General features: G+C 43.9%; 1 protein-coding gene across 1 annotated transcript; it reads right to left on the bottom strand.

Annotated features, from left to right (window-relative positions):
* On the bottom strand, positions 1-27,931 carry LOC306842990 (extracellular calcium-sensing receptor-like; the record flags this gene model as incomplete). The annotated part of the gene is made up of 6 exons (XM_079374244.1): positions 1-911; positions 1,163-1,286; positions 1,427-1,654; positions 1,791-2,546; positions 2,635-2,923; positions 27,726-27,931. The coding sequence occupies 6 exons, from the start codon at positions 27,929-27,931 to the stop codon at positions 1-3; spliced, it is 2,514 nt and encodes an 837-aa protein (XP_079230370.1).

Here is a 27,931-nt window from a genome sequence, read left to right as displayed (position 1 = left end):
TTAGATGTTGGTGTTTTTTTTTTCCATCATGCGTTGCTTTGTATTTTGTTCAGGCTTAAGCAGGATGATATAGCATTTAGGTGCAAATAAGCAGAAAAGTAAGCCAGTGCTTGAGGATAAAATGGCAAATATCTCCACAGCTACAGTAAATTTTCCAGGAGAACTGACATATGCTGGTATAAATGTTATCCATACAGCACAAAATATGAGCATACTGAATGTGATGAATTTGGCTTCATTGAAGTTATCAGGCAGTGTGCGTGCCAGAAAAGCCAGAATGAAACACAAGACAGACAGTAGACCGATATAACCCAGCACAGCCCAGAAACCTATAGTTGAACCCAGACTGCACTCAAGAATGATCTTTTCCTTATAATATTTCATATTTTTGTAAGGAAATGGAGGAGATATTGTAAGCCAAAGCACACAGATAAGAACCTGCATAAGTGTAAAGGAAAAAACACTGAGTCGTTGTTGTGCAGGCCCAAACCATTTCATGACATTACTTCCTGGAAGTGTAGCCTTGAAGGCCATTAACACCACTATTGTTTTCCCTAGAACACAGGAGATACAGAGGACAAACGTGATCCCAAACGATGTGTGACGCAACATACAGGACCACTCAGTGGGCCGACCAATGAAAGTAAGTGAACAGAGGAAACACAGACACAATGAGAAGAGCAGCAGGAAGCTCAGTTCTGAGTTGTTGGCTTTTACTATGGGGGTGTCCTTCTTGCTGTAAAACAGGATGGCCACCAGTGCAGTTAATCCTACTCCAAACAGTGAGAAAAAGACTAGCACTATGCCCATAACTTCTGTGAATGAGAGAAACTCTACAGCCTTTAGCACACATTTATTTTTCTCAGCATTAGACCAGTATTCCCCTGGACACTGCTTGCAGTTATTTGAATCTGGAAAGGAAGTTGTGTTTACTATGGTTAGAGATAGATAGATAGATAGATAGATAGATAGATAGATAGATAGATAGATAGATAGATAGATAGATAGATAGATAGATAGATAGATAGATAGATAGATAGATAGATAGAAAATATTTATGAACTCCTTTGATAAAAAAACTGCACCCTGAAGAGTAGAAGAAGACCACAAAAAGAACAACTAACCCATTTTCTTTGGAACTTTGAAATGAACTGAAGAGTACCTGTTTCATTACTGATTTCTCCTTCTGCACATGGAATACAGTCATAACAACAGACAGGTCTTCCTTTCTGTGCAGCCTTCCTAGTGCCTGGAGGACAGCTCTCACTGCACACAGACCTTGGCTTCTATATTGAGAAATATAATTACTTACTCTGTACATATTATATATATATATATATATATATATATATACAGGTATATGTAAGATTTTGGCATTGTGGCTACCCAGTTTAAACTCTGCACAAAAATTGTCATTGACATTTACCTTTAGCTTTCCTCCAGCCCAGAGTATGTTTTCAGTGTTAACCACAAAGTGTTGGTCAGGGGGCAGTGAGGCATCATAGTATCCCACTGGTTTAAATTGGATTGATCCATTGGAGTCCTGCTGCCAGTTTACAACTTCATATTGGGCAACTGCATCACCAGTGTTGTCAAACCAAACATAATCTCCAAACTTTACAGTGAAATTTACCTTTTTCAGAGCCTCAACCACCTAGTAAAAAGACATATTAGATGTAAATAATTTACAAATTGTTATACAATGTCAACCAGAAATAATTGTCTTTAGGTTATTTCTGTTTGTATTTATTTATTTTATTTTACACTAATTTATTTACTTATTTACATACCTGCTGTGGTTGTATTGTCAGGCCTTTCTCACAACCTTCTTGTTGTCTGCATTTGAGTAGACTGTGCACTGAATGAGCCACAGCATAAACTGCTTTGTAGACGTTGCTTGAAAATCTGTGCTCAGGCACATCTTCATTGTAATTTTTCAGCACAAGCAGATCCTGATATCTGCTGCAGTTTACTTTGATTTGAGAATCATTACGTTCACCCTGTGAGCATGGAAAAGCTGTGTCCCAGAATGTTTTTATAACATAATCTGCAAAACCTTCAATATTGATTTTTCTCATTGCAAATCCCAGTGAACCTCCCAGAACATGAAAGGTTGTTGGAGTGATCAAACTTTTTGAAGTTATCCATGCCTCCACACCAACCATTTGGAGGCCCGCGATGTTCTGAACACTTAGCTGTTCGGTTAATAAGCTCATCTCAAGAAATGAAATAAATGCAACAATCACTTTTGCAGTACCTTTTTTTATTGTGTCTACCACTTTTTTGAGTTTTTCATGCTCTGTTCTGTAGAATTTCACAGAGTACTCCACACAGATCCCTTCCATCTGAGCTGTGTTGAGAAATATGGCCATTCCATAGTTTCCATAGTCATTGTCACTGTTCACAGCTCCCACCCAAGACCAGCCTAAGTGTTTAACTATATATGCAAGTGCTCTGCCTTGGTGATAATCACTAGACATAGTCCTGAAGAATGAGGGGTGATCTTTTCTATTGCTAAGACATGCACAGGAGGCAGCATGACTTATCTTAACAAGAGAGAGAGAAACAGATAAGAATAAACAATTAAATTAGTCCATAATGTGGTGAAAAAAACCCATTTTAATTTCCACCTACCACTGGAATTTTAAAGGGTCCTGTAGTTCTGGACAAAATCACTGTGGCAGAAGATTCTGTTTCTCCTATGATAGCATGTATAGGAGACTTTCCACTGCATGTGTCCCGCGCTACAAACTCTAGACCATTCATTAGTCCCATAGTTGCGCTCATAGAAGACATTCTTGAACTACAAGTATCATAAATTCTGTAGCCAATAGAAACATTTGGAAGCAAACTTTCACTTCTGTTAATCTCCTCAATGGCAAAGATCATGATTTGAGCCAGCCGGAAATCTCTAAGATTCACACTGTGAAAAGATTAAACCAGCAAACAGCAACTAAATGAATAAACAGACAAAGACAATTTTGAAGTAAAATATATGCATATACTACATTTCACATAATATTATAACAGACCTGGAACATGATAGAAACTGAGGTTTTTGTGTAAACTTGAATGAAGATAATGTCTCGATGCTGTGTACTGGAAAAAGTGCCCCGATAGTTACGTCTCCATCCTTGAAAAGCAGAGGGTACTTAGGTTCACCCATCATTCGACAAGGAGTGTTTCCTGCCTTTGCTTGAAGCTGAATGAAACACAGGAGTATATAAAGAAACCGAAGCATCCCAAAGACTAAGCTCAACAACATCTGCCAAATGCACCTAATAAAGTATTTCCACTTTTATAGACATAATTATTATGGATGAGTGACTGCAAATGTAGTCAGTGACCTCACAGGGCGGCATGTGAGAAGGCATTAGGCAAATAGAGTTAAAATAATTTTCTTACACTGTCAGAATATAGCTGTTTTAAAACAGTCAATACCAGATCGTTAAGTTTTTGCACTCAGATTTGCATTACATAGAAGTTGCTTGTTTGAAGTTTATTTTGACATTACTAAATATTTTTTCTACTGCATATAACTTATAGTAAATGATATGTACTCGTGTTCCCATGTCATTATTTAGTGAATTAATTTTTGTAGTTTAGCTACTTTTATATAAAACACAAAACAGTAGATAGTAAGCATATTTCAATACCGTATCTGTTCAATATTTCAATGCTGACTCGCCAACAAAAAGTCTTCTCAGCATGTGTACTGAAGATATTTGTACTAATCTGTGTGCACTGTGTAGTCCATGTACAGGTGCATCTCAATAAATTAGAATGTTGTGGAAAAGTTAATTTATTTCAGTAATTCAACTCAAATTGTGAAACTCGTGTACTAAATAAATTCAATGCACACAGACTGAAGTAGTTGAAGTCTTTGGTTATTTTAATTGTGATGATTTAGGCTCACATTTAACAAAAACCCACCAATTCAATTCATCTCAACAAATTAGAATACTTCATAAGACCAATACAAAAACATGTTTAGTGAATTGTTGGCCTTCTGGAAAGCATGCTCATTTACTGTATATGTACTCAATACTTGAGTAGGGGCTCCTTTTGCTTTAATTACTGCCTCATTTCGGCGTGGCATGGAGGTGATCAGTTTGTGGCACTGCTGAGGTGGTTTGGAAGCCCAGGTTGCTTTGATAGCGGCCTTCAGGTCATCTGCATTGTTGAGTCTGGTGTCTCTCATCTTCCTCTTGACAATACCCCATAGAATCTCTATGGGGTTCAGGTCATGCGAGGTTTCTGGCCAATCAAGCACAGTAACACCATGGTCATTGAACCAGCTTTTGGTACCTTTGGCAGTGTGGGCAGGTGCCAAGAAAAGAGGACTTTGGACCACTGAGAAACAGTCCAGTTCTTTTTCTCCACAGCCCAGGTAAGACGCTTCTGACGTTGTCTCTGGTTCAGAAGTGGCTTGGTAGCCCTTTTCCTTTATAAGTCTGAGCATGCACTGACTCCAGCTTCAGTCCACTCCTTGTGAAGCTCTCACAAGTGTTTGAATCAGCTTTGCTTGACAGTATTCTCAAGCTTGCAGTCATCCCTGTTGCTTGTGCACCTTTTCCTACCCAAATTCTTCCTTCCAGTCAACTTGGTGTAGGCATATAGATTCAGATCGCCATATGTATATATGTGTGTATATATATATATTGTGTCGCGGGGTGGAAGAATCACACGACAAGGAAAGCTCAAATAAATACCCCGGAGGGTGGATTTTATTAGTAGGCGAATTGATGGATGGTGAAGGTCTGTGCTCTCGGTGCTCTCGGTGCTCTTCTGTGGCGTGGTGGACCGGCGCTGTGCAGGGTGCAGGCTGGGTCGCTCAAACGCTCGTTTCTGTAAGAGAGAGTCAAGAGAGAGTTCATTAGTGCTTCTTCTTCTTGGAGAGGTTTCTCCCTGTCTCCTGGCCTCACGCGGCTTATCTGGCCGCGGGCTAATGGGGAACAGGTGCGGCCGCTTCAGCCTTGATGAGCGGGTGCAGGTGTTCCTGGTGCGTTTCCAGGGCAACGCTGATGAGAGCTCGGGATGCTCGTCACACTTCCCCCCCCTAAGCGTTGTCCTGGTACTGGCGGAGACAAATGGTGTTAGTAAGGGGGACACTGGGGGTGGGGGGGAAATGACCCCTGACAGACCTGCATAAGCCGACCAGATCCGTGATAGTCCATCCGCATTGGCGTTGGAGGCACAGACTCGGTGGCGGACTTCAAAGCAGAAGTCCTGGAGCGCGAGGAACCACCGCGTCACTCGGGTGTTGGTATCCTTGGCTTTCGCCATCCACTGGAGCGGCGCGTGGTCCGTGTAGAGCGTGAATCTCCGTCCCAACAGGTAATAGCCCAGCTCCAGGACTGCCCACTTGATAGCCAGTGCCTCTTTTTCTACCGTCGCGTAGTTTCTTTCGGCTGAGGTCAGCTTCCTGCTAATATACAAGACAGGGTGTTCCTCACCATCCTGGACTTGCGACAGGACGGCTCCCAACCCTGCCTCGGACGCGTCCGTTTGCAGCAGAAAGGGGCAGCCGAAGTCCGGGGCGCGCAGGACCGGTTCCTCCGTCAAGGCCTGTTGAATCCCCCGGAACGCCTTTTCCTCCTCAGGTCCCCACTTGACGCGCTCAGGCTGCCCCTTTCTGGTCAGGTCTGTCAAGGGGGCGGCTAGAGAGGAGAAGTTAGGGATGAAACATCTGTAATAACCCGCCAACCCCAAAAACGCTCGTACCTGGGACTTGGTGTTGGGCCTTGGAGCGGCACGGACAGCTTCCACCTTCTTCTCTTGGGGTCGTATGAGGCCCCGTCCCACTTGAAATCCCAGGTACTTGGCCTCGTAGAGCGCTAGGTGGCACTTAGCGGGGTTGGCGGTGAGCCCAGCCCGTCGAAGATCCGTCAGCACCCTCCGCAGACGGTCTAGATGGTCTTCCCAACGCTCCGAGTGGATGACCACATCGTCGATGTAGGCTGCGGCGTACTGTTGGTGCGGCCGCAGGAGGATGTCCATTAATCTCTGGAATGTGGCTGGAGCCCCGTGCAGGCCGAAGGGAAGGACCCGATATTGCCAGTGTCCGCTAGGGGTGGAAAAGGCGGTTTTTGGTCTGGCGGCTTCCGTCAAGGGCACCTGCCAGTAGCCCTTGGTGAGATCTAATGTGGAGATATATCGGGCCCTCCCGAGACGGTCCAGTAACTCATCCACCCGGGGCATTGGGTAGCCGTCGAATTCTGAGGCTTCGTTGAGGCGACGGAAGTCGTTGCAGAAGCGGAGGGTGCCGTCAGGTTTTGGTACCAATACAATGGGGCTGGACCATGGGCTGTGTGATGGCTCAATCACCCCTAACTTCAGCATGTGCTGGACCTCTTCCTCAATAGCCCGCCGACGAGCCGATGCGGTAGGGCCGTTGCTTAATCACGACTCCTGGGGACGTCCGGATGTCGTGTTGTAAGAGGTGGGTGTGTCCTGGCACCGGGGAGAACACATCTGGGAACTGACCGACCAGGTGCCCAAGCTCAGCCTTCTGAGTGGCTGAGAGTTCTGGGTTGACGTCCACTGGTGCTGGTTCCACTGCGGCGAGGGCTGCGGTTTGTGCTGGGGTGCCGACCCACTTCTTGAGGAGGTTGACATGGTATAGCTGCTCGGGGCTGCGCCTCCCCGGCTGACGCACCTTATACGTGACGGGCCCCACTCGCTCGATCACCGTGTAGGGCCCTTGCCAGGTAGCCAAAAACTTGCAGGCAGACGTAGGCACCAGCACCATAACCCGGTCACCTGTCTGGAACTCTCGAGGCTGAGTGGGCCGGTCGTAATGCCGCCGTTGGGCCTGCTGGGCTCTGGCCATTTGTTCCCGGACTAATGGCATGACCCGGTCGATGCGTTGCCGCATTTCGGTGACGTGCTCGGCGAGGGATCGGTGTGGAGTGGGTTGTTGGTGTTCCCAGGCCTCCTTGGCGACGTCCAACAATCCTCGGGGCTGTCTGCCGAAAAGGAGCTCAAACGGTGTAAAGCCGGTGGATGCCTGCGGAACATCACGTATCCCAAAGAGGACATTGGGCAACATCAAATCCCAATCTCGTCGGTCCTCGGCGGCCACTCTCCTCAGCATCTGTTTGAGGGTTTGATTAAATCGCTCGACGAGACCATCCGTCTGGGGGTGGTATACGGAAGTCCGCAGCTGCTTTACCCGGAGCAGAAGGCATAGGTCAGCCATTAGCCGGGACATGAACGGGGTTCCCTGGTCGGTCAGGATTTCGGCTGGCAGGCCAACCCGGCTGAAGAAGAGGAAGAGTTCCTGCGCGATGTTCTTCGCCGTGGCCTTCCTCAGGGGAACAGCTTCCGGGTAGCGGGTGGCATAATCAACGATCAACAGTATGTGCTCATGGCCCCGGGCCGACTTGGGTAACGGCCCCACCAGATCCATCCCGATGCGCTCGAAGGGCACCTCTATGATGGGTAGAGGTATGAGCGGTGAGGGGGGAGGCTTTGTGGGGGACGTCTTCTGACAGACGGCACACGCTTGGCAGAAGCGTTTGACTTCGGCCTCCAGGCCAGGCCAGTTGAAGCGGTCCCGTATCCGTTGCGCGGTGTTCTGTGCCCCCAGATGGCCCGCTGTGGGGTGGGCATGGGCTAGCTGGAGGACAGCTTCCGTCTTGGAGTGTGGCACCACGAGAAGTTTCTTCTTCTCCCCCCTCCGCTCGGCGACACAATAGAGCAGCCCGTTCTCCACAATAAAGTGGGGGAGAGGATGCGGCTTTGGCTGGCGGTCTTTCCCCTCCAGCACGCGGACCTGATCCCAACAATGTTTAAGCCGCTCATTCTCATACACATCAAAAAACAGGTTCGAATTTTGGGAGGGGGACTCACCTTCTCTCCCACTGTCGGTTGCGAGGAGAACGGGGCGGCGATGAGGTCCAGATCGCCGTCCGCGGCGGCCCCTTTTTTGGCTGACAGGCCGTGCAGTGGCTGCCAAGAGGGCGTCCAGCCCCGGCCAGTCTCGTCCCAAGAGCACGTCAACGGGCAGCCGCCGCACTATGCCCACTTCGACAGGCCAGGAACCTGGGCTGGCAGAGATGGTTACACGGCGAGTGGGCACTTCCCGTGTGTCCCCATGAACACACGCGATCGGGAGTCAGGTTTTAGTCTCGTTGCGGGGGGCAATATTTTGGCGTGGACGAGACTGACCGCGCTGCCAGAGTCAAGCAGTGCTTTGTGCGGCCGGCCATTTATCTTGATTTGTGCTTCTGGAGCCCCGCATGGAAGTTCCTGGTGCATTGCACAGCCTGCCAACCACGGTTGAGCCTTAGGAGAAGAAGGTGCCGTGGGCATGGATTCGTCGGGTGGTTCTGGGGCCGCCGCTCTGCCCATTGGTCGCGAGGCGCCCTCCGGCGCGCGCTGCTCCTGGACCACCCTCCGGGAAAAAGGCAGCACTCGCTCCCCGCCGTCGCGGCGTTGGGCCGCCTCTGCCAGCTCGATCGCCTCCACAAGCTCTGACGTGGTGGTGGGGTTCCGCATTCCTACAGCCTGACGGAACGCTCGGGGTAAGGCGCGCAGGAGGCGATCGATGATGACGCGCTCCGCTACCTGAGCCGCCGTTGGGGCTCCCTCCATGAGCCAGTGGTGGGCGAGACGCGTGAGTTCGGCCGCTTGGGTCCGAGCCGATCGTCTGGGGTGGTAGACCCAATCATGAAATTGCTGTGCGGCGCACACCGGGGATAATCCCACGCGAGCCAGGATCTCCCGCTTGACTTCCTCGTAGTCGGCGGCACGCTCGACGGGGAGACTGAAGAACGCGCGCTGGGCTTCTCCAGTGAGAAGAGGTGCCAACGCGCTTGCCCACTCCTCCGGATCCCACCGTTCAGACCTCGTGGTTTCAAACAAATGGAGGAAGGCCTCCACGTCATCCTGCGCTGTCATTTTGGGAATGAGTTGCGTGGCTTGTCTCCGTGGCTCAGGCAGCGGGATGCGCTGGCGGGCGGCCGAGCGAAGATCGGCGAGCTCCTGATCAACCTGGCCCTGCCGGCCAGCAAGATGTTCTACGATTTGCTGTTGGCACAGGCTGACCTCAGCGAGCTGCCGGAGTAGCTCCTCCATGCTCGGGGGAGGAGTGGCTGCCTAGCAAACAGAAACAGAAAAAAGAAAAAGGATGAGTGCTGAGATCACTTGCCGGTGCGAAACTTCCACTTTTATGCCCGCATTCTCCACCAGTGTGGCGCGGGGTGGAAGAATCACACGACAAGGAGAGCTCAAATAAATACCCCGGAGGGTGGATTTTATTAGTAGGCGAATTGATGGATGGTGAAGGTCTGTGCTGAGGTGCTCTCGGTGCTCTTCTGTGGCGTGGTGGACCGGCGCTGTGCAGGGTGCAGGCTGGGTCGCTCAAACGCTCGTTTCTGTAAGAGAGAGTCGAGAGAGTGTTCATTAGTGCTTCTTCTTCTTGGAGAGGTTTCTCCCTGTCTCCTGGCCGCGGGCTAATGGGGAACAGGTGCAGCCGCTTCAGCCTTGATGAGCGGGTGCAGGTGTTCCTGGTGCGTTTCCAGGGCAACGCTGATGAGAGCTCGGGACGCTCGTCACAATATATATATATCAAACTTAAGTCTGCGAAGCCTGTACTAAGATCTGTTAAAAGATGGACTAACGAAACAGAGCGGGATTTACAAGCCTGTTTCGACCTGACTGATTGGTCTGTTTTTGAAGCTGCGGCAAATGACCTGGACGAGCTCACAGAGACTGTAACATCTTATATCAGTTTCTGTGAGGACATGTGCATTCCTACCAGGACTCATCTATTCTACAACAATGACAAACCATGGTTCACTGCCAAACTCAGACAGCTCCGTCAGGCCAAAGAAGATGCTCACAGAAAGGGGGATAAAGTCTTGTACAAACAGGCCAAATACACACTGGAAAAGGAGATCAGAGTGGCAAAGAGGAATTATTCTGACAAGCTCAGGAACAAATTATCTTCCAGCGATCCGGCTTCAGTGTGGCTAGTATTAAAGGACATCACCAGCTACAAAACACCACCCCCCAGCACTCTGGAGAATCAACACCTGGCAGACGACTTAAACGAGTTCTTTTGTCGTTTTGAACGATCACCCCACACCCGCCCAGAACACCCCTCCACACAACCATTCACACCTCCAGCAACCCCTCTCTCCCCCACACCTACAATTCAAATCAGCGAAGACGATGTGTGCCAGGTCTTCAGGAAGAACAAAAGAAGGAAAGCACCTGGTCCAGATGGTGTGTCACCAGCCTGCCTAAAAATCTGTGCTGATCAGCTAGCCCCCATCTTCACACAGATCTTCAATAGATCACTGGAGCTGTGTGAAGTCCCCTCATGCTTCAAACGCTCCACCATCATCCCCGTCCCAAAGAAACACAAAATTACTGGACTTAATGACTACAGACCTATGGCACTAACGTCTGTAGCCAGGAAATCATTCGAAAGACTGGTTCTGGCTCATCTGAAGGACATCACTGGACCCTTACTGGACCCCCAGCAGTTTGCCTACAGAGCAAACAGGTCTGTGGATGATGCAGTCAACATGGGACTGCACTTCATCCTGCAGCATCTGGACAGACCAGGGACTTATGTGAGGATCCTGTTTGTGGACTTCAGCTCTACTTTTAACACCATTATCCCGGAAACCCTTCAAAATAAACTAACTCAGCTCTCCGTCCCCACCTCCGTCTGCCAGTGGATCAACAGCTTCCTGACAGACAGACAGCAGTTAGTAAAGCTTGGCAAATTCACATCCAGCACTCGAACCATCAGCACTGGAGCTTCTCAGGGCTGCGTACTCTCCCCACTGCTCTTCTCCCTCTACACCAACGACTGCACATCTAAAGACCCCTCTGTCAAGCTCCTGAAGTTCGCAGACGACACCACACTGATCGGCCTCATCCAGGACGGTGACGAGTCTGCTTACAGACAGGAGGTTAAGGAGCTGGCTGTCTGGTGCAGTCTCAACCTGGATCTTAACACGCTCAAAATTGTGGAGATGATCGTGGACTTCAGGAGAAACCCCCCTGCTCTCCCCCCACTCACCATCATGAACAGCACCGTGACTGCAGTGGAGTCATTCAGATTCCTGGGCACCACCATCTCTCAGGACCTGAAGTGGGATATTCACATTGACTCCATTGTCAGGAAGGCCCAGCAGAGGTTGTACTTTCTTCGCCAGCTGAGGAAGTTCAACCTGCCACAGGACTTACTGAAACAGTTCTACTCTGCCATCATTGAATCCATCCTCTGCAGCTCAATAACTGTCTGGTTCAGCTCAGCTACCAAATCTGACCTCAGAAGACTACGGAGGGTAGTCCGGACTGCTGAGCGAATCATTGGTACAACCCTCCCCACTCTCCAAGAACTGTACTTATCCAGAGTGAGCAAAAAGGCTGGTAAAATCACTCTGGACCCCTCACATCCAGCACACAACCTCTTTGAACTTTTACCATCTGGTCGACGCTACAGAGCTCTGAGCACCAGAACGACCAGACACAGGAACAGTTTCTTCCCTCAGTCAATACATCTCATGAACACTCAATAAATAAACGTAGAACACACAACTAATACATTATCCATTCACCACACTCACTTATTTTATTTTATTTTCTCATTTCTAATTTGCACATACTTGACCTGTACATACATAGTCGCCTATATTATATATTATATATTGTGTATTTTTTTATTTTTTTTTGCTGCTTTGTACATTGGTCATTGGCTATTTCCTGTTATTTTGTTTCATTACCTGTGTCCTGTCCTGTTACTGTCCCTCTGTTGCACTGTGGAGCTTCTGTCACTATAACAAATTCCTTGTATGTGTAAACATACTTGGCCAATAAAGCTCATTCTGATTCTGATTCTGATTCTGAATACAAGGAATTGTCCATCATATTCAAACACTGTAGTCTGGAATTACAGTTTGGGAGAAAAACAACTATGATTTTTCAGTCATATAGTCTAGTATATATGATTTTATAGAAGCCGTTATGATTCTGCAGCCGTAGACTCACGTATGCTGTGAACTACAAAAGGATGTACTTTGTACCATTAAAAAAAGGATATTTTATATCTGAGAAACAAATTGTTATTGTTTAGCACGATATTAAATCTATTTGTGAACATTAAACATTCTTAGATGCCTAGCATTTATCATGTTGTCATTTGGGAAAAACCCAACTAAACGCGTTCAGGTTTGTCACAATAACACGCTAACTAATGCAAAAAACAAGCTTTACTTACTCATCAGATCAGTCTTCTGGATGAACTCTCCTCTTATTCTGAGGTAAATCCAACCTTTACTCAGCGCGTCTTCTTCCAGAAACGAACAGCAGCAGAGATGAACAGAGTCTCGTGACTGTTTGTTTATGTTGCTGGGCGTCTCCAAGCGCGCGTGCGTCACGTGGTTATTTACATGTGAACATGAGGGGGCGGGATCACATTAGAAATAATGAGTTAGACTGGACAGACTGAACATCGAGTCGGTTTCATACGGATTACTTTATCACAGAACATTTGTTTTCGACAACACTTCAGTTGAAAGCAGACACTTTAGGCTTTCTATAGAGATAACTCTCGTGTTTCTGTGTTGAGTATTTGTTGAGTTACAGTTCATTTTAGTGACGCGTTACTATAAACAGATCGCGGAGACGGAGAAGACAGAGAGCGCACCCTGTTTGTTTTCTTTTTTCCCCAAAACCACTAAGTTTTGTTGTAATCGTGAGTGTACTCAAAAAAAAGTAGAGCTCTTACAGATTCGAATGGTGTATTGCTCTTATCTGAACGATCAAAAATGGCAGAGTAATTCAAGCTCATTTCTGCCTTATTAGGAAAATCTGCCCCAAAACGCGTATTCGCGTTTGTCGGGCTCAGAGGGTTAAAGACCATCCTCAGAGGACATTATAAAATAGACTCTTCATCAGATCTACTGCACAGGCTCATGAACATCTCGCAGGAGCCCAAGGAGTCTGCTCAAGGTTTCCTGTTCCGAGCCATCGAACTGAGGGAGAAACTACTGTGGGCATCTGGAGATGAGCAGGATGGAGAACAGTTTAGCCCTGAGCTCATTCAACGGAAGTTTCTCCGCTCTGTGAAAACTGGACTTTTGAATGATGCAGTGAAATTTCAAGTCAAACAATACCTCAGTGATCCTAAAGTGGCAGATGAAGTGCTAATCGAGAAAACGATGAAGCTACAAATCTGGAATTGGAGAGACAAGCAAAGTTAAAGAAAACAGTGATGCCAAAGCCTTTAAAATTAAGTGAGGTGCAAGCATTAGAACATGTCTGTGGTGCTGAGCGACATGTAAGCAGTGGGGTGGAGACTCAAGGGCAGAGGAAAGACACATTGATGAAAGAGAGCATCCCTGGTAAAGACAAGAAACCGATACAAAGCAAAGACATTGACACCACTAAAGCAATCGAGGACCTCAGAGCAAACATCATGGAAATGACCAATGTGTTCCGAGAGACAATGGAAGCAACCAGATCGCAGTTTCACCCACCCGTGACCCCACTACGAACTGAGAGGAGGTCCAAAGGCTGCCGTTCATGCCAGGAGGCCCAAAGAGGTGAAGAGTGCAAGCACTGTTATCGCTGCAGACAAGATGGACATCTGTCACGGGGCTGTCGACAACGGAGGCCGACATCGGGAAACGGGAGGGGACTGCTGAGCTGGACCCCCCAGTAGTCCATTCTGTCATCGGGTCCCAGGCGAGTTCAGAAGTGCGACAGACATTCAGACCTGTATGAAGCAAGCAAGACAGTAAGGAACAGAACATTCAACCTGTTACTCACCCAAATGCGACCACTTCTGTTATAACAGCTCACTGTCCCTTGCCACACCTAGGCTCTTGAACATTATTGGAAAAAGATGACTGGTCCGTTGCCAGCTCAAAGACATCACAGTTGAAGCCTTATGGGACACGGGAGCCCAAGCCAGCATTATTAATGCAGACTGGAGAAAGCGACACTTACCACACACCACTGTCAGACCTATTGAGGAGCTCCTGGGGCAGGGAACGCTCACCGGATTAGCTACGAATCAAACAGAGATCCCCTTTGATGGTGTAGCCGAAAATCCTAATGTCATTGAGGAGATAATTGGCAGGTGAGAGAAACGGAGACCATAATCTAGCACTGTGCAAAGGCTGGGCAAAGCTTTCTCTATATCAATAAATAAGGCAAGAGCGATGCTTAACCTACTGAAGACTGTAAATTCAAATGTGACTGTTGGAACGGTGCGAGTTGGTAAACAAAAGATCCAACTCAGTGCAGGGCAAATAACCACTGTCTATGCACGAGCACACATGGGGGGACAATTTCAAGAACAAAGCCTGTTATTCACTCCGAGTGAACCATCGCCACTACCAGAGGGTTTAATAATGCAGGAGTGTGTTATCAAAGTCGGTAATGAGAAGACTGTGAAAGTGCCAATTGCCATTGCTAATACAGCCAAGCACCCAGTCATACTTACGCCACGACTTATACTAGGCCATCTGGAAGTGATAAAGACAACTTACCCAGTAACTGCAGATTCCTTCCAGAATAATGAGACTCAGATGGAGCAGGTGAAAGAGCAGCCCACATCCACAGTGCAGACATATGGGGTGAGTGTTAAACCACAACAGCCAGACAGACCAAGTCATTGGGATCCCCCAATAAAGCTGGAACACTTAACGGAGACACAACAACAGATTGTGCGACAGCTATTGAGGGAAGAATGCAATGCTTTTGCTTTTGATGATAATGATGTTGGTTGCATCCCCTCACTTAATATGCACATCACCCTCCATGATAAGACACCTGTACAAAAGACTTACATATCTGTGCCTAAGCCTCTTTTGCAGGAAGTGAAAGAGTACCTTCAGGATCTGTTGAACCGGGGATGCAAGTCAAGATCTCCTTACTCCTCATCAATTGTATGTGTGAGGAAAAAGGATGGAAGCCTGGGACTTTGCTGTGATTATCGTGAGTTAAATTGAAAATCTGTACCTGACAGGCACCCCATTCCCAGGATCCAGGATATGCTGGACTCCCTGAGTGGCAGTTCCTGGTTTTCGGTCTTGGACCAGGGCAAGGCCTACCACCAAGTATTCCTTGATGCTGAGAGCCGACCCCTAACCGCCTTTATAACACTGTGTGGGCTATTTCAGTGGAACAGGATTCCATTTGGCCTTAGCTCAGCTCCAGCCGAATTCCAGAGGAACATGGAAGATTGTCTGGAGGATTTGCGTGATGTTATCTGTCAGCCTTGCCTGGGTGACAATCGTGTTCATAGTGCCTCCTTCGATGATCACGTGAGCCATATTCGCACAGTCCTCCAGAGATACCAGAAACACGGAGTCAAACTCAGCCCACACAAGTGTGAACTGTTCCAAAGGAAGGTCCGTTTTCTTGTGTCGGAGGATGGATATTCTATGGATCCAGACGAAATAGCCCCAGTACAGGCCCTGAAGCTCCGAATACCAGCTACAGTAGGAGATCAGTAGGAGGAAAATGATGGGATTCCTTTCTTACTATAGAACATACATACCCAATTTCTCACGCCTAGCAAGACCTCTCTATCAGCTGATCACAACACCACCACAAATTCCAAAAAAAGAGAAAAAGAGTCAGCACTAAGCCAAAAGGGCAGGCATCCCCCAATACACCCATAAACTGGACACAGACTCATCAGGAAGCGTTGAACAGGGTGATTGACCACTTAACAGAGCCCCCAATTCTTGCATATCCAGACCTGACTCTGCCTCTAGTCCTCCATTGTGATGCATCACAGGACGGTTTGGGTGCAGTTCTTTATCAGAAGCAGAAAGGAAAGATGTCAGTGATTGCATATGGGTCAAGAACACTCACGCCACCCGAGAAAAACTATCACATGCATTTGGGAATAGGATGTTAGACTCCTGCTGAAACAATGGACACGACTGTACTTGAGCGATGACAGAGTCTTGTACAGAAGAGCAGGAAAGAGAAACCAACTTATTCTATCCAGAGGGTACCATCAAACTTGTTACAGGGAGTTGCATCAGGAGATGGACAAAGAGAACTTTAAATCGTGAGATTTAAAAAAAAACATTTGCTGGCCCCATATGAAAAAGGAGACGGAGCACTTTGTGACACGTGTATGTGAGTGCCTGAAAAGAAAAAAAAAAAAACTCAGAAGACTACTAGAGCCCCATTGACTACAATTCAAACCACATACCTGACTAGGACTACACACATCCAAACACAGGTTAAGAAAGCCAGGCAAAGTCTGTACCATCTGCGACAGCTGAGGAAATTCAGGGTCTCACCAGCAATCCTGAAAACTTTCTATTCAGGGACCATAGAAAGTGTATTGACTCAATGCATCTCAGTGTGGTATGGAAACAGCTCCAATCAGGACTGCAAAGCACTACAGAGAGTTGTGCGCTTAGCAGAGCGCATCTAAGGGTCTGCTCTCCCCTCTCTGCAGGACATCTACCTCAAACGCTGCAAAAATAGAGCTGTCAAAATAATCAAGGACTCAAATCACCCTGGTAACCATCTATTCACTTTGCTTCCATCTGGTAAGCGCTTCCGTAGCCTGATGGCAAAAACTGAGAGACTTAGGAGGAGCTTCTTCCCCACACACCCACCCTCCACCTTGCCCCGCCTCTCTCCTCATCATTAGCATTTAAAGACTACAAACACAGAAATGGCTCGTCCTAAGGAAAGCTCATTGTGGGTCTGGCTCATAGTGGCTTAAATTCTGCACCAAGGCTGAATTTCGGGAACAAGACTTCAGATACAGTACTAGGGACCACTTAGGCCTATATAAAAGCATCCAAAAAACAGCATGTCATGGGACCTTTAACAGTGCGAATACACAGTTGGTGTGTTCATTGAGTGTTATTGTAGTGCTAATTTCAGTGAGTTATAGTCTATATGGTGAAATGTATTGTTCTCATTTTTGCTTTGCTTTATGTATATCAGAAGATTGAGCAAAGTGAGTTTATTGACCTAGGAGTTTCACTCATGTATGAAGAAGTCACACTGCCAGTCTTAAAACACACTACTGTGAAACAAAATAACTTCTTGTTGTGTTTATTAATTTTGCAGAGTGTGACGAAATAAAAACTCATATGTGCCACCAGACAACATCGCCTCTTCTGTGTGTGCAACATTTGCATTTAATATGCTTTGATACAACACTCTGTAAACAGCCACACCTTTCAGTAATGACCCTCTGTGACTTACCCTCTTTGTGGAGGGCGTCAATGTTCGTCTTCTGGATCATTGCCAAGTCAGCAGTCTTCTCCATTATTGTGTTTTCAGAGAACAAGAGATACCCAAAATGTATACTGTAGGGATGGTCATTAAACTCAAATGTAAATATTCTAATATTTTGAGATACTGATTTTTGACTTTCATGAGCTGTAAGCTCTAATCATCAAAATTAAAACAAAAAAACTTTTGAAATGTTTTACTTTACAATGAATCTAAAATATATGAAAGTTTCACTTTTTGAAACAAATTACAAGGAAAGGTTTGTTTTAATTTATTTAGATGCACCTGTATATGGGCAATTGACATACATGGATAATATACTTTTCAACACTGTGGTTTAATTGAACGTTTAATAGTTTTCACTTTTTCAATCACCCTACAACTTTTTGCAGTTCATTTAAACTTATATTCTTTTAAGAAACACGTTCACCTCTTTCAGACATGACTATTACACAATCACAATGTATTTACCAGTCAGTTTCATCATCTGTTTTATACATTTTCTTTGCTTTAGTGATCAAATTAACCTTTAGATGTTTATGACATGTTTTTGGATGTTTATGATAATTAAATGGTTTCTTATTTTTGTTTTTAAGTTCATTGAAGCATCAATCAAATTTGCTCCTGGGCAAGTACAAGTCTTTGCGTCAGCCTGTTTTGCAGTATGCAATGTGTCAAAGTTCAGTGTCAAAGACCTGAGGTTTTGTTAACAACCTCACTGGCAAGATTATGTTTTATGTGAAACTGAATTTTTAGGTTGTGACAAGTTTTCCCTCATGTTGTGTTCGGATCATTTTGACTAGGAGATCATTTTCTTTCTCCCGAAAATGCAACTTAACGTTATCGAATTGGACTAAGATTTACTGACTTTATTTTCACACAGTGCATAACTTCTACCGCAAAGATTGTTACTTTTAATAAAACATTTTTATTTTATTTAACCTTCTTACACTTGAGGTGTTCCCAGTCAAAAATTATCGTCCTACAAAAAATAGCTTATAGTAGTAGTAGTAGTAGCCCTTTATTGCCACTAGTCACAAGTACCAGCGAAATTAGCCATCAACCTGTCCATACATACACAAACATACAATACAATATGACAAAGGGGTGGACAGGACAGGAAGACAGGGAATTGAGGAATAAATTCAGCTTAAACATGAGGAAGGAGGGGAGAAAAAAAATAACCCCCAGACTATGCTCCAATGGGAGTACAGTGTGAGAACAGAAAAAACACCCCAGCAACAAAAGCACATAATCAATACACCACAGACACACGACTTGCAACAGGTGGGGGTGTAATCCAGCTCCTACAAACAGCCATCCGGTCCAGCAGCTATTCTCAGCGCCGGTCACAGACCCGCCTGTCGGACTGGCGGAACAAAGCGGCGAAAGAGAGGGATCGGGGGTGGGGGGGCTGAATGGAATGTCTGTATATATGGGTATGTGTGTGATGTGAGTTTGTGTATTTGTAGGCCTGGAGATCCGCCCCGCTGGTATCCAAAACAAGTTGTCTCAGTCCGCAGATTGTGATAGTGACACAGCAATTGCCATGGAAACGGCCTTGATTGGGACCCAGACGGAGTCGACAATCACCGGGTGTCTGTGGGAGGGGTCAGGAAGCAAGAGCCTCTCACTGCAGTGTCCTTCCAGGGGGGTTGTTTCCAGAATGACCTTGTCCGAGGCAGTTCTGTTGTTTTGGGAATCCGAAAGATGATAAGATTGTTTGGTCTTGGTGCGAGCAGCTGCATACCAATTTCACAGCTCTCTTTGTCCATTCTGGTCTCCAAGTCCATCAATTTTTCTCAGCACAGCAGTGAGCTTCTCCGTGATAGAATCCATATTGCGGTTGATGGTTTCAGTCTCAGTGCTGACCGCTCTGCCCACTGCTTCAATCATGACAGGCAGCCTTGTGAGGCTTTGGACAGCTGTTCCCATCTTCTGAATTCTCTGATAACCCAGGGCAAAGCCTAATCCAATCAGCAGAAAACCCGTTATCATGGTTCCGAATAGGTAGATGTCTTCAATGTCCTCCACGGAAAGAGCCGCCAGACATACGACCCACCATCTCTCCCATGCGTCCATCGTGTAGCCAGTAGCAAACATCCCGTCCGGACAATTGGGCTCCCCCGAACCCAGGGCTCCTGTAGAGAATATGGTGTCAATTGCGTTGAGAGACCAGTTGATCAAATCCATGATTTTTCGGTTTGGAGAGCAGTGCAGAAAGAGTCTCTCAAGTGTTAGACAATAGACAAGACGAGAGATCAAGCAGGGAAGATAAGGGGAGGAGAGGAGAGAAAAAGCGTCCGCCTTTGCAGAGAGCCAAGAGAAAAGAGAATGTTATGCTATATTATTACCAAATATTGGTATCAGTCTTTTTGTAAGCATGGTGTATATCAAGTAGGCTTGGTTTTGTGTTTATTTTTGAAAATTATTTTTCGTAGGCCTCATTGATCTCAGTTTACGTAAATCAGTTTTGAGTGAAAAAATAAAATTGTGCATAATTTTGTCAATATGAAACATGCTTTCTCACACTAGCATGCTCTTATGTTTAACCAATAAATTTGTTTTGAAAAGCTTTTATTTTGTACAAGATTAAAAATAATAAAATAATAATAAAAATACATTAGTGAGGCCTCATTTATAAAGCGTGCGTATGCACACAGGGGTGCCTGCAGGATTTAGGAGGGTATGCACAGTTTTTTTTGTTTTTTTTGGGAGGACTTAATGATCAGTGAGAGCAGAACGAATATGTCACACATTTTAAACTCAACAAAAAGGTAAAATACATCTATCAAGTGCATGCTCTCAGATGCGTTGGATGAAGTGGATTAGAGCCCTTGTTTGACAACTTATCAAAATTCTCGGCCCAAGTCTGACTGGAGCGCGTCTTTTTTCCCCCTTCTCCCAAAACAGCTTATACTACCGTTTTAGCTATTAAAGTTTTGTATGTAAGTGATTATATTTCGTTTCATTTAAAAAAAAAAAATAATTTAGAAAAATGTTAGGAGAATTTGTTTGTTTGTTAAATGTAGGCTAAGTTTTTTTTTTTTAAAGTAACAACCAAGCGGCCAGCAGCAAACAGTAAGTTGATCTTAGCCTATGTTTGATCAATTTAGCCTTCTCAAATCATCACAACTTGCCTAAAATAAAATCTATAGATATAAAACAGTTCAAGCATATCACAATGTTAGTTTAAATGTTTAACCTAGATAAATGTGCGCTGTTAGATGCATATCCAATCGTTTGTGCGGAGAGTTAAAGCTGAAGCGCGCTTTACAGAACATGGAGGAGCCAGTGCGATTTTAATTTTTTTTTCTAACAGTGAAAACAACTTAAAACAGGCTATGCCATCATTTTTGCTCATAAAGGTAAGAGTAATAGCTACATCATTGGGAACTGTAAAGGGTCTACTTCTATTTGTGTGCACTCACAATATCAACAAAATGTTGTGCTTTTATAAAATAAATATAAAACGGAGGATGTGCTTTCTGCCATCTCGGTCTTGAACAGGAACGCTTCACAATGATGAACCAAAACTCAGCAAATTGCCTCAAAGGCATGATAAAAAAAAATTTATATATATATATATAATCCAATTAATCTCAATCAAACTGCATTTGGGTTATGTTGACTAGGTAAAAAAAAACTAACTCTTATATATTTACATTTAGTTATTTAGCAGATGCTTTTATTCAAAGCGAATTACAAATGAGGACAATAGAAGCCGATTATTATTTGCGTTTTATTTTATTATTTTATACAATTAAAAAATAAAACGCAAATTATAATGGCATAGGCTATATGTAAAACGTTTCTCCTATAATTGTATAGCTGCTTATCTTTTCAGATTTTTATGTTGCTCTGTTCTGAATACTTTAAAATTTAAAGGATTTGCTGCAACACAGTTTTGTCTGATAGGCAATGTTAATTATATTATAGCCTATTATATGATGCTTTAATGTTTAACCAAGAAATTTGTTTTGAAATGCTTATGTCTTGTAAAAAATAGCACAGAAGAACACTTGTGGTCTTCCCGGTCAAAAATGACTGGCCTACAAAATATAGCTTATAAATCTCTTGTTGTACTATATCACCAAAAATAGTAAGCAATGTTCTTGTCAACTAATTTTCTTTCAATTAGTACTGAATTTGTATATATTTGTATATATTATATTAATATTTACTGTTCAGAAGCATATTGATCATGTTCATATATGCATTTGTGGCTGCAAATGCGCTGCTCAAAAGATTAAGGTAACACTTAATTCACACATTGGATCTCAATGAATGAAATATTCAATAAAAAAAAAAATCTTTATTTTTATACATTCTATATTGTGACAACAGCCAATGGAAACCAAAATAAACAAAACACTGAAGGCTGGATTCAAAATCATTGGGGACATTGGGGAATGCAGCCAGCATGACCGGTGTCTGAAGCACGTGTGTGAAACAACGTCAATCCTATTGGTCCACATGGCCCATGAAGTCATAGGTGGGTGCCCGGAAGTATAAAAGGGCACCTGCTGAATACGTCACCAACTTAGTTGTCTGAAGAAGATGTAAACAGGCAGGCCGAAGGCATGGCGAGGGGGCGCAGCGTGGCGTTCCCTAGAATGGGAACGTCTCGGGTTACGTATTTTTCACCTCTGTTAACTTTTAAGGCTTATTCTGCTATGTTTATAAAAGCCTTTTGACGGGTTGTGTCATGGAGCTATAAAAACAGTTACACTCATTAAGTGAATTAATCGTGTTTGTGCCGAACTCTTATTACAAAGCAAAAACAAACTCTCTCCTCTGCGCACATTAACTGAGAGAAACGTTCATGGATCAATGTCATCTCACAGTCTGAAGCGTCTATCATAGCAAATCAACACATGCTGTTGTGAATAATTAAGCGAAGTGTCTTCTCATAGAATAAAAATACGCAGTCTCATGAATAATTTAATAGACACCGACGCGTCATCAATGTACTATCATCCTTTGCCATGTCACAAATTGTGATGTCAACATGATGTAGATTTTAAACCCGGAAGATGAAAATAGAGCAAAAAAGCTTAAAAATAACCAGTTTTCTCCAACAGTTAAAATTATCGGATGCTAACATTGTCTTCTATGACGTGCAACACAAACGCCTCTGCTAAAATTTCAGAAAAAGTAGTCTGGGGTTTCATGACCCTTTAAAACCCTAAGCAGGGAAGTAATCACTGAGTTAGCACATAGCTATCCTCAGATAGCTAGACTCTAGGAAAGGGGACCACTCCAGGAAAGGGTGCTGCCAGTAAAACACAGCTAGCTTTATGGCGCTTTTCCACTGCATAGTATGGCACAGTACAGTTCAGTACGGCACGCTTTTGGGGGGTTTTCCACTGGGTACAGTACCTGGTACTTTTTTAAGTACCACCTCGGCCGAGGTTCCAAGCGAGCCATACCGTTACCAAAACATGACGTGTAAACTCTGCTGATCACTGATTGGCCGGAGAGAATTGTCTCTGCCTGCGTCATTGAACTTGTGGCACGAGACACAACAGACCCGCTAGATTTAAATCAGCACAGCCAGCGAAGGATCGAACGCAACTGTTTTGAATGGGCGCACCTTTTTTAACAACCAAAAATGTTTCGTTGTCTGTTGAGGAAGTACAGACATCCCTCTCTTTGATAGCCGAGGAGCGGATCCAGCGAGAGCTTGATGGAGGAAAATTCCAGGAAAGTTAGTCTATAAATTATTAGACCAAAGCCAAAACCATGTTGTACTGTTTTGCTGTTGTTGTGAATATGAGCACAGCTATCATGTGTCCATAGGAACAATGATAAAACAACAACATGACTGCAATTTTGATATTTTTCTTTTACAACAGTACATTAAAAATGTAATTAATAGTGAGTAGAGATGCATGTCACATCAGCAGATGATATATTATTGGCCATAAGAAGGAAAATTCAAACATTGTTATTGCACCAATAACTTAACTTCCACCAGTAGTTCCACAGATAATTAAATCTGGTATATTTGCGTGCATCAAAGAAATCCCTGATTATACGCAGGTTCTTTCATTTTGCAATTTGACAATGGCACTGAGCAATAACACACATCGTTTTTAGTTTGTTTGACACGTTTTGCCAAAGCAACTGTGAAAAACACTAATAGAGAACTTTTATATTATCATGAGAAGTGTACAAATGTTTTCAGTTCATTATGAAACTGTGTGTGTGACAAAGAGTGTGTTTAGAATGTGAGAAACACATATACTCTAGGTTTTCTTTTTCTGCTCCCTACTCACTAAATAGGAGCATTGAGGGCTTTCAAAAAATATGCTCCTCAATTCAGATCAATCCATTCCGCAACCTGCTTCTACTGTGCACCACATGCATAATCTGGAATATTGTGAACACAGAGTAATACAAACAGTGAAATGTCTTGGACCACCAACAGGTCAATCAAATTTGAGGATTGATACTTAAGATTTTTTTCTAAATACAATTTTCTATTTACCTCACTTTCAGTTTGAGGTTGTGCCTCTGTCCTTAGCCTTCTCAGCTCATTGAGAATTCAGGGATTTCTGAAACAAGATTTTAACTAATTATTTTTTATATAAACAATTTATTTTATCTTATAAACAATTTAGAGAAATATAAAAGGTGCTTTGAAATTTTTCTATAAAAATATTTATTATACTAGAGACTTTTGCCTCTTTGTTGCCATGTCTGTTTGAGACCTGCAATTGCAGTCAGTTGTGGAATCCTTTTCTTCACCTGCAGCATCCTCACATGCAATATAGACTACTAGCCGGGACTCTTTCATGTGACATAGCGCAGCGGCATGTTCGCATTTTCTGTGAAAACCTACCAGTACCACTCAAATTTGAAAAAAATAAATAAATAAAATAATAAAAAAAAACCAAAAAAACAAAATATATATATATATATATATATATATATATATATATATATATATATATAATTTTAGAGGTGTAATGGTTCACAAAATTCACAGTTTGGATCGATAAGACACAGTGGTGTCACGGTTCGGTACGTTTTCGATACGGGGGGCGGGGTAATTGGTTATGTCGCAATGTTGGAAATATTTCTGTTTTAAACCATGAAGACGAGCCAATGGATATCACAAGCACATGTTTGCACAAAGGTTTGCACACGTGCAAACATTGCGCAAGATTTATGCCAGTGAAAGTCAATGCTCAGTCAATTCATTATAAGCAGAAAGTGAAAGTAAAAATGGAATGTCGGCGTAATGATGGAGCTTTCGGCATCTGACGCCACTTATTCTCTCAGAGAGACAAATCTACTTCAGCATATGCTGATAACGGTATAGCCTATAGCTGTTTTCATTTATTTCCTTTATATTTCTCTTGTGGCCCGTACATAATGGAAAAAAACAAACAAACAAGAAACGTATTTCATGTTAAACAAGTTGTTTTTGAAAGTCGGTGCTTGAAATAAAAGCTTTTTATTTCATTGATTTTTATTGATGACTGCTGTAGCAAATTGGCTCAAAATGGAAATATTTATAATTAATAATAACTGGCTATAATTAATCATGAATATTTAGATCAGATCTTAGAATTAACTGTAGCAGAATCAATATTACAAGGATTTAATCTGTTTGTCCACCGACAGTATAATAATTGATCAATTCTAGGAAATATTATTTTCCTGGCCAAGAAAGAATAACTTTCCTACTACATACAGTACAAGCATTAACTTAGCATGTAGCAAGATCAACATTCAGTGACTCCGAATTGTGAGCAGCACACTGAGGCAATCAATTGTGAATATAATGAATTTAATAAATGAAACTACAGCTAACATACAACTAGACTAAGCAAAACACATATATACAGAATGAAGGAAAGTAAGGAAAGACAGAGAGAGAGAGAGAGAGAGAGAGAGAGAGAGAGAGAAGAAACAAAGAATGGCAGTATTTAGCATCGATTAACCACAACCTAGTTAGAATCATCAGAGAATCAAAAATCACCTTTACAAAGGGGCCCAAACTTAGACCCGCATCTACTAGTTGGAAACGGTTATTTGCAATGGCTTTGTTGTTTAACAAGAGTCCGGATGCGGTAGAAAACAGAGGTTATTGATGAGTTCAGTAGGAGTGAGCTGGAGGCTTTTGTCGGGTTCTTCTGAAGATTGGAGAGTCCACAGCGAATTGACAAAGTTACTTGAGGATAAAAACTGCCAGAAGGTCCGACTCAAGGGTGATGAGTCTTGGAAAGTGTGTCTCAAAGGGAATGAGCAATGATGGGTTTGGGTTAGGGCCTTTTAACGGTCCCTGGTCACAATGTAGAGGTGTGAATTTTGAGCGGGAGAGGTTCCTTTGTCTCACTCAACACCTTATTTGCATGGTTTATGGTGGTCTGGAGGATTTGTCCAATATTAAGTCAAAGTATGGTAAAAAGAGTATGGTGCAAGTTATGGTGACATAATATACACCATTAATCTGGGAATCAGAAGACAGTCATTTTGATACCTAATATTGGATTCAAAATGGCGCCGCTGTGTTCGGACTCCATCCAGGCCGCTCCGCTTAGATTTTGCTTTAATTTACTTTTTTACTTACTTTTACTTTCTCTTTTTACACATTTCACGTCGGCACTGATCGCCTATAACATAGAAACACTTTTGGACATTGGAAACCGCTACCCCAACCTGTTCCAGGACACTTTAGCCACGAATCCAGCGTGGAGCCTGGAGATTCTTCGGAACGCAGAGATGAACAATAACCCCTCGAGGCGACGGATCAAGAAACACCGTGGGAAACGCCCTGGGATTCAAGACAGACTCAGGAAAAGGGCTCACAGTCCTCGTCTTCTGAGCATTCTGCTCGCAAATGTCCAATCCTTGGAGAATAAGATGGACGATCTTAGAGCCAGGATTAGTTTCCAATGGGACATAAGGGACTGTAATATCCTTTGTTTGTCAGAAACATGGCTTTCGTCCTTGGTCCCGGACACTGCTGTTATGCCAAGTGATAACTTCTCTGTTTTTTGGATGGACAGAACAGTAGAGGCCGGTAAATCCAGGGGTGGAGGAGTGTGTTTCATGATCAACAAGAAATGGTGTGATCCCAGGAATATCTCCATTCTGTTGCATTCCTGCTCGCCTCATCTGGAACATCTTTCCATTACTTGCTGCCCATTTTATCTGCCCCGGGAGTTTTCATCGATCATTGTTACTGCTGTGTACATTCCACCACAGGCAGACACCGGCTTGGCTTTGTCTAAGCTTCACGATGTGCTCAGAGGCTACATTAATAAACATCCTGACGCTGCCTTTATCATCGCGGGAAACTTTAACAAAGCTAACCTCGGGCAGGTCATGCCGAACTTTTATCAACATGTATCCTGTCTAACTAGAGGACCAAACACACTGGATCATTGCTACACTCAGTTCAAGAATGCGTACAAAGCCCGCTCACTACCGGCTTTTGGCAAATCGGACCATGCCGCCATTTTCCTCACACCGGAATATAAACAAAGGCTCGTTCAGGACCCCCCGGTGCAGAGAGTAGTGACGCGCTGGTCCTCCCACTCAGAGGCTATGTTGCAGGTGGCTCTTGATGACGTCGACTGGGACATGTTCCGGGCGAGTTCTTCTGACGTCAGCGAGTTCACGGATGTAGCATTAACTGCTCAAGTAGGTTGTTCATCTCAAAACTGGTAAGAAATGCAACAATAACTCTTGCAGTGCCTTGTTTTATTATGTCTACCACTTTTTAAATTTTTTCAATCTCTGTTCGGTAGAATTTCACAGAGTACTCGACACAAATTCCCTCTTCCTGGGCTGTATTGAGGAATATATTCATTCCTTAGTTTCCATAGCCATTGTCAGTGTTTACAGCTCCCACCCAAGACCAGCCAAAGTACTTGACTATGTATGCAAGTGCTCTGCTCTGGTGGAAGTCACTAGCAATAGTCCTGAAGAAAGAGGGTAATCTTTCCTATTACTGAGGCATTCACATATGGCTGACTGACTTATCTTACAGAGAAAGAGGGAGAGGGAATGAAGGACAGAGAGAAGAACAAAAAACAATGAAATAGTCATCAGAATGGTAATTGTGACAAAATGTAGTGTTATTGCTCCTTACCACAGGAATTTTAAAAGGTCCTGTGGTTCTGGACAGAATTACTGTGGCCGAAGACTCTGATTCTCCTATGAGAGCATGAATAAGTGATCCATTGCATGTATCCGTGACAAACCCATTGTCATTCATCAATGCCATAGTTGAATTCATAGAAACCAGTCTTGAACCACAGTTATCATAAATCTGGTAGCCAATAGAAACATTTGGGAGCAAACTCTCACTTCTGTTAATTTCCTCAATGGTAAAGATCATAATCTGAGCCATCCGGAAATCTCTTATATTTACACTGTGAAAGCAAAAAAAAAAAAAAAAAAAGGGAGTAAATATATATAAAAAGTTTTTTCAATTCAAAGTTTTCAATATAACAAACCTGGAGCATGACAGAGCCTGAGGTTTTTCTGTAAACTCAAATGAAGATAATGTTAGTTTATTGTGTACTGCAAAAATTCCTCCAATAGTTACGTCTCTGTCCTTGGAAAGTAGTGGGTAGTTGGGGTATCCCATCATTCGGCAAAGTGTGTTTACCTTTGTCAGAAGGTGATGGAAAAGCAGGAGTGTGTAGAGAAAGAGAAGCAT

This window comes from Barbus barbus (assembly GCF_936440315.1).
Source record: "Barbus barbus genome assembly, chromosome: 23".
Classification (NCBI taxonomy): domain Eukaryota; kingdom Metazoa; phylum Chordata; class Actinopteri; order Cypriniformes; family Cyprinidae; genus Barbus; species Barbus barbus.
Note: the sequence above shows the minus strand (reverse complement) of the source record. Positions and strands in the feature narration are given on the sequence as shown.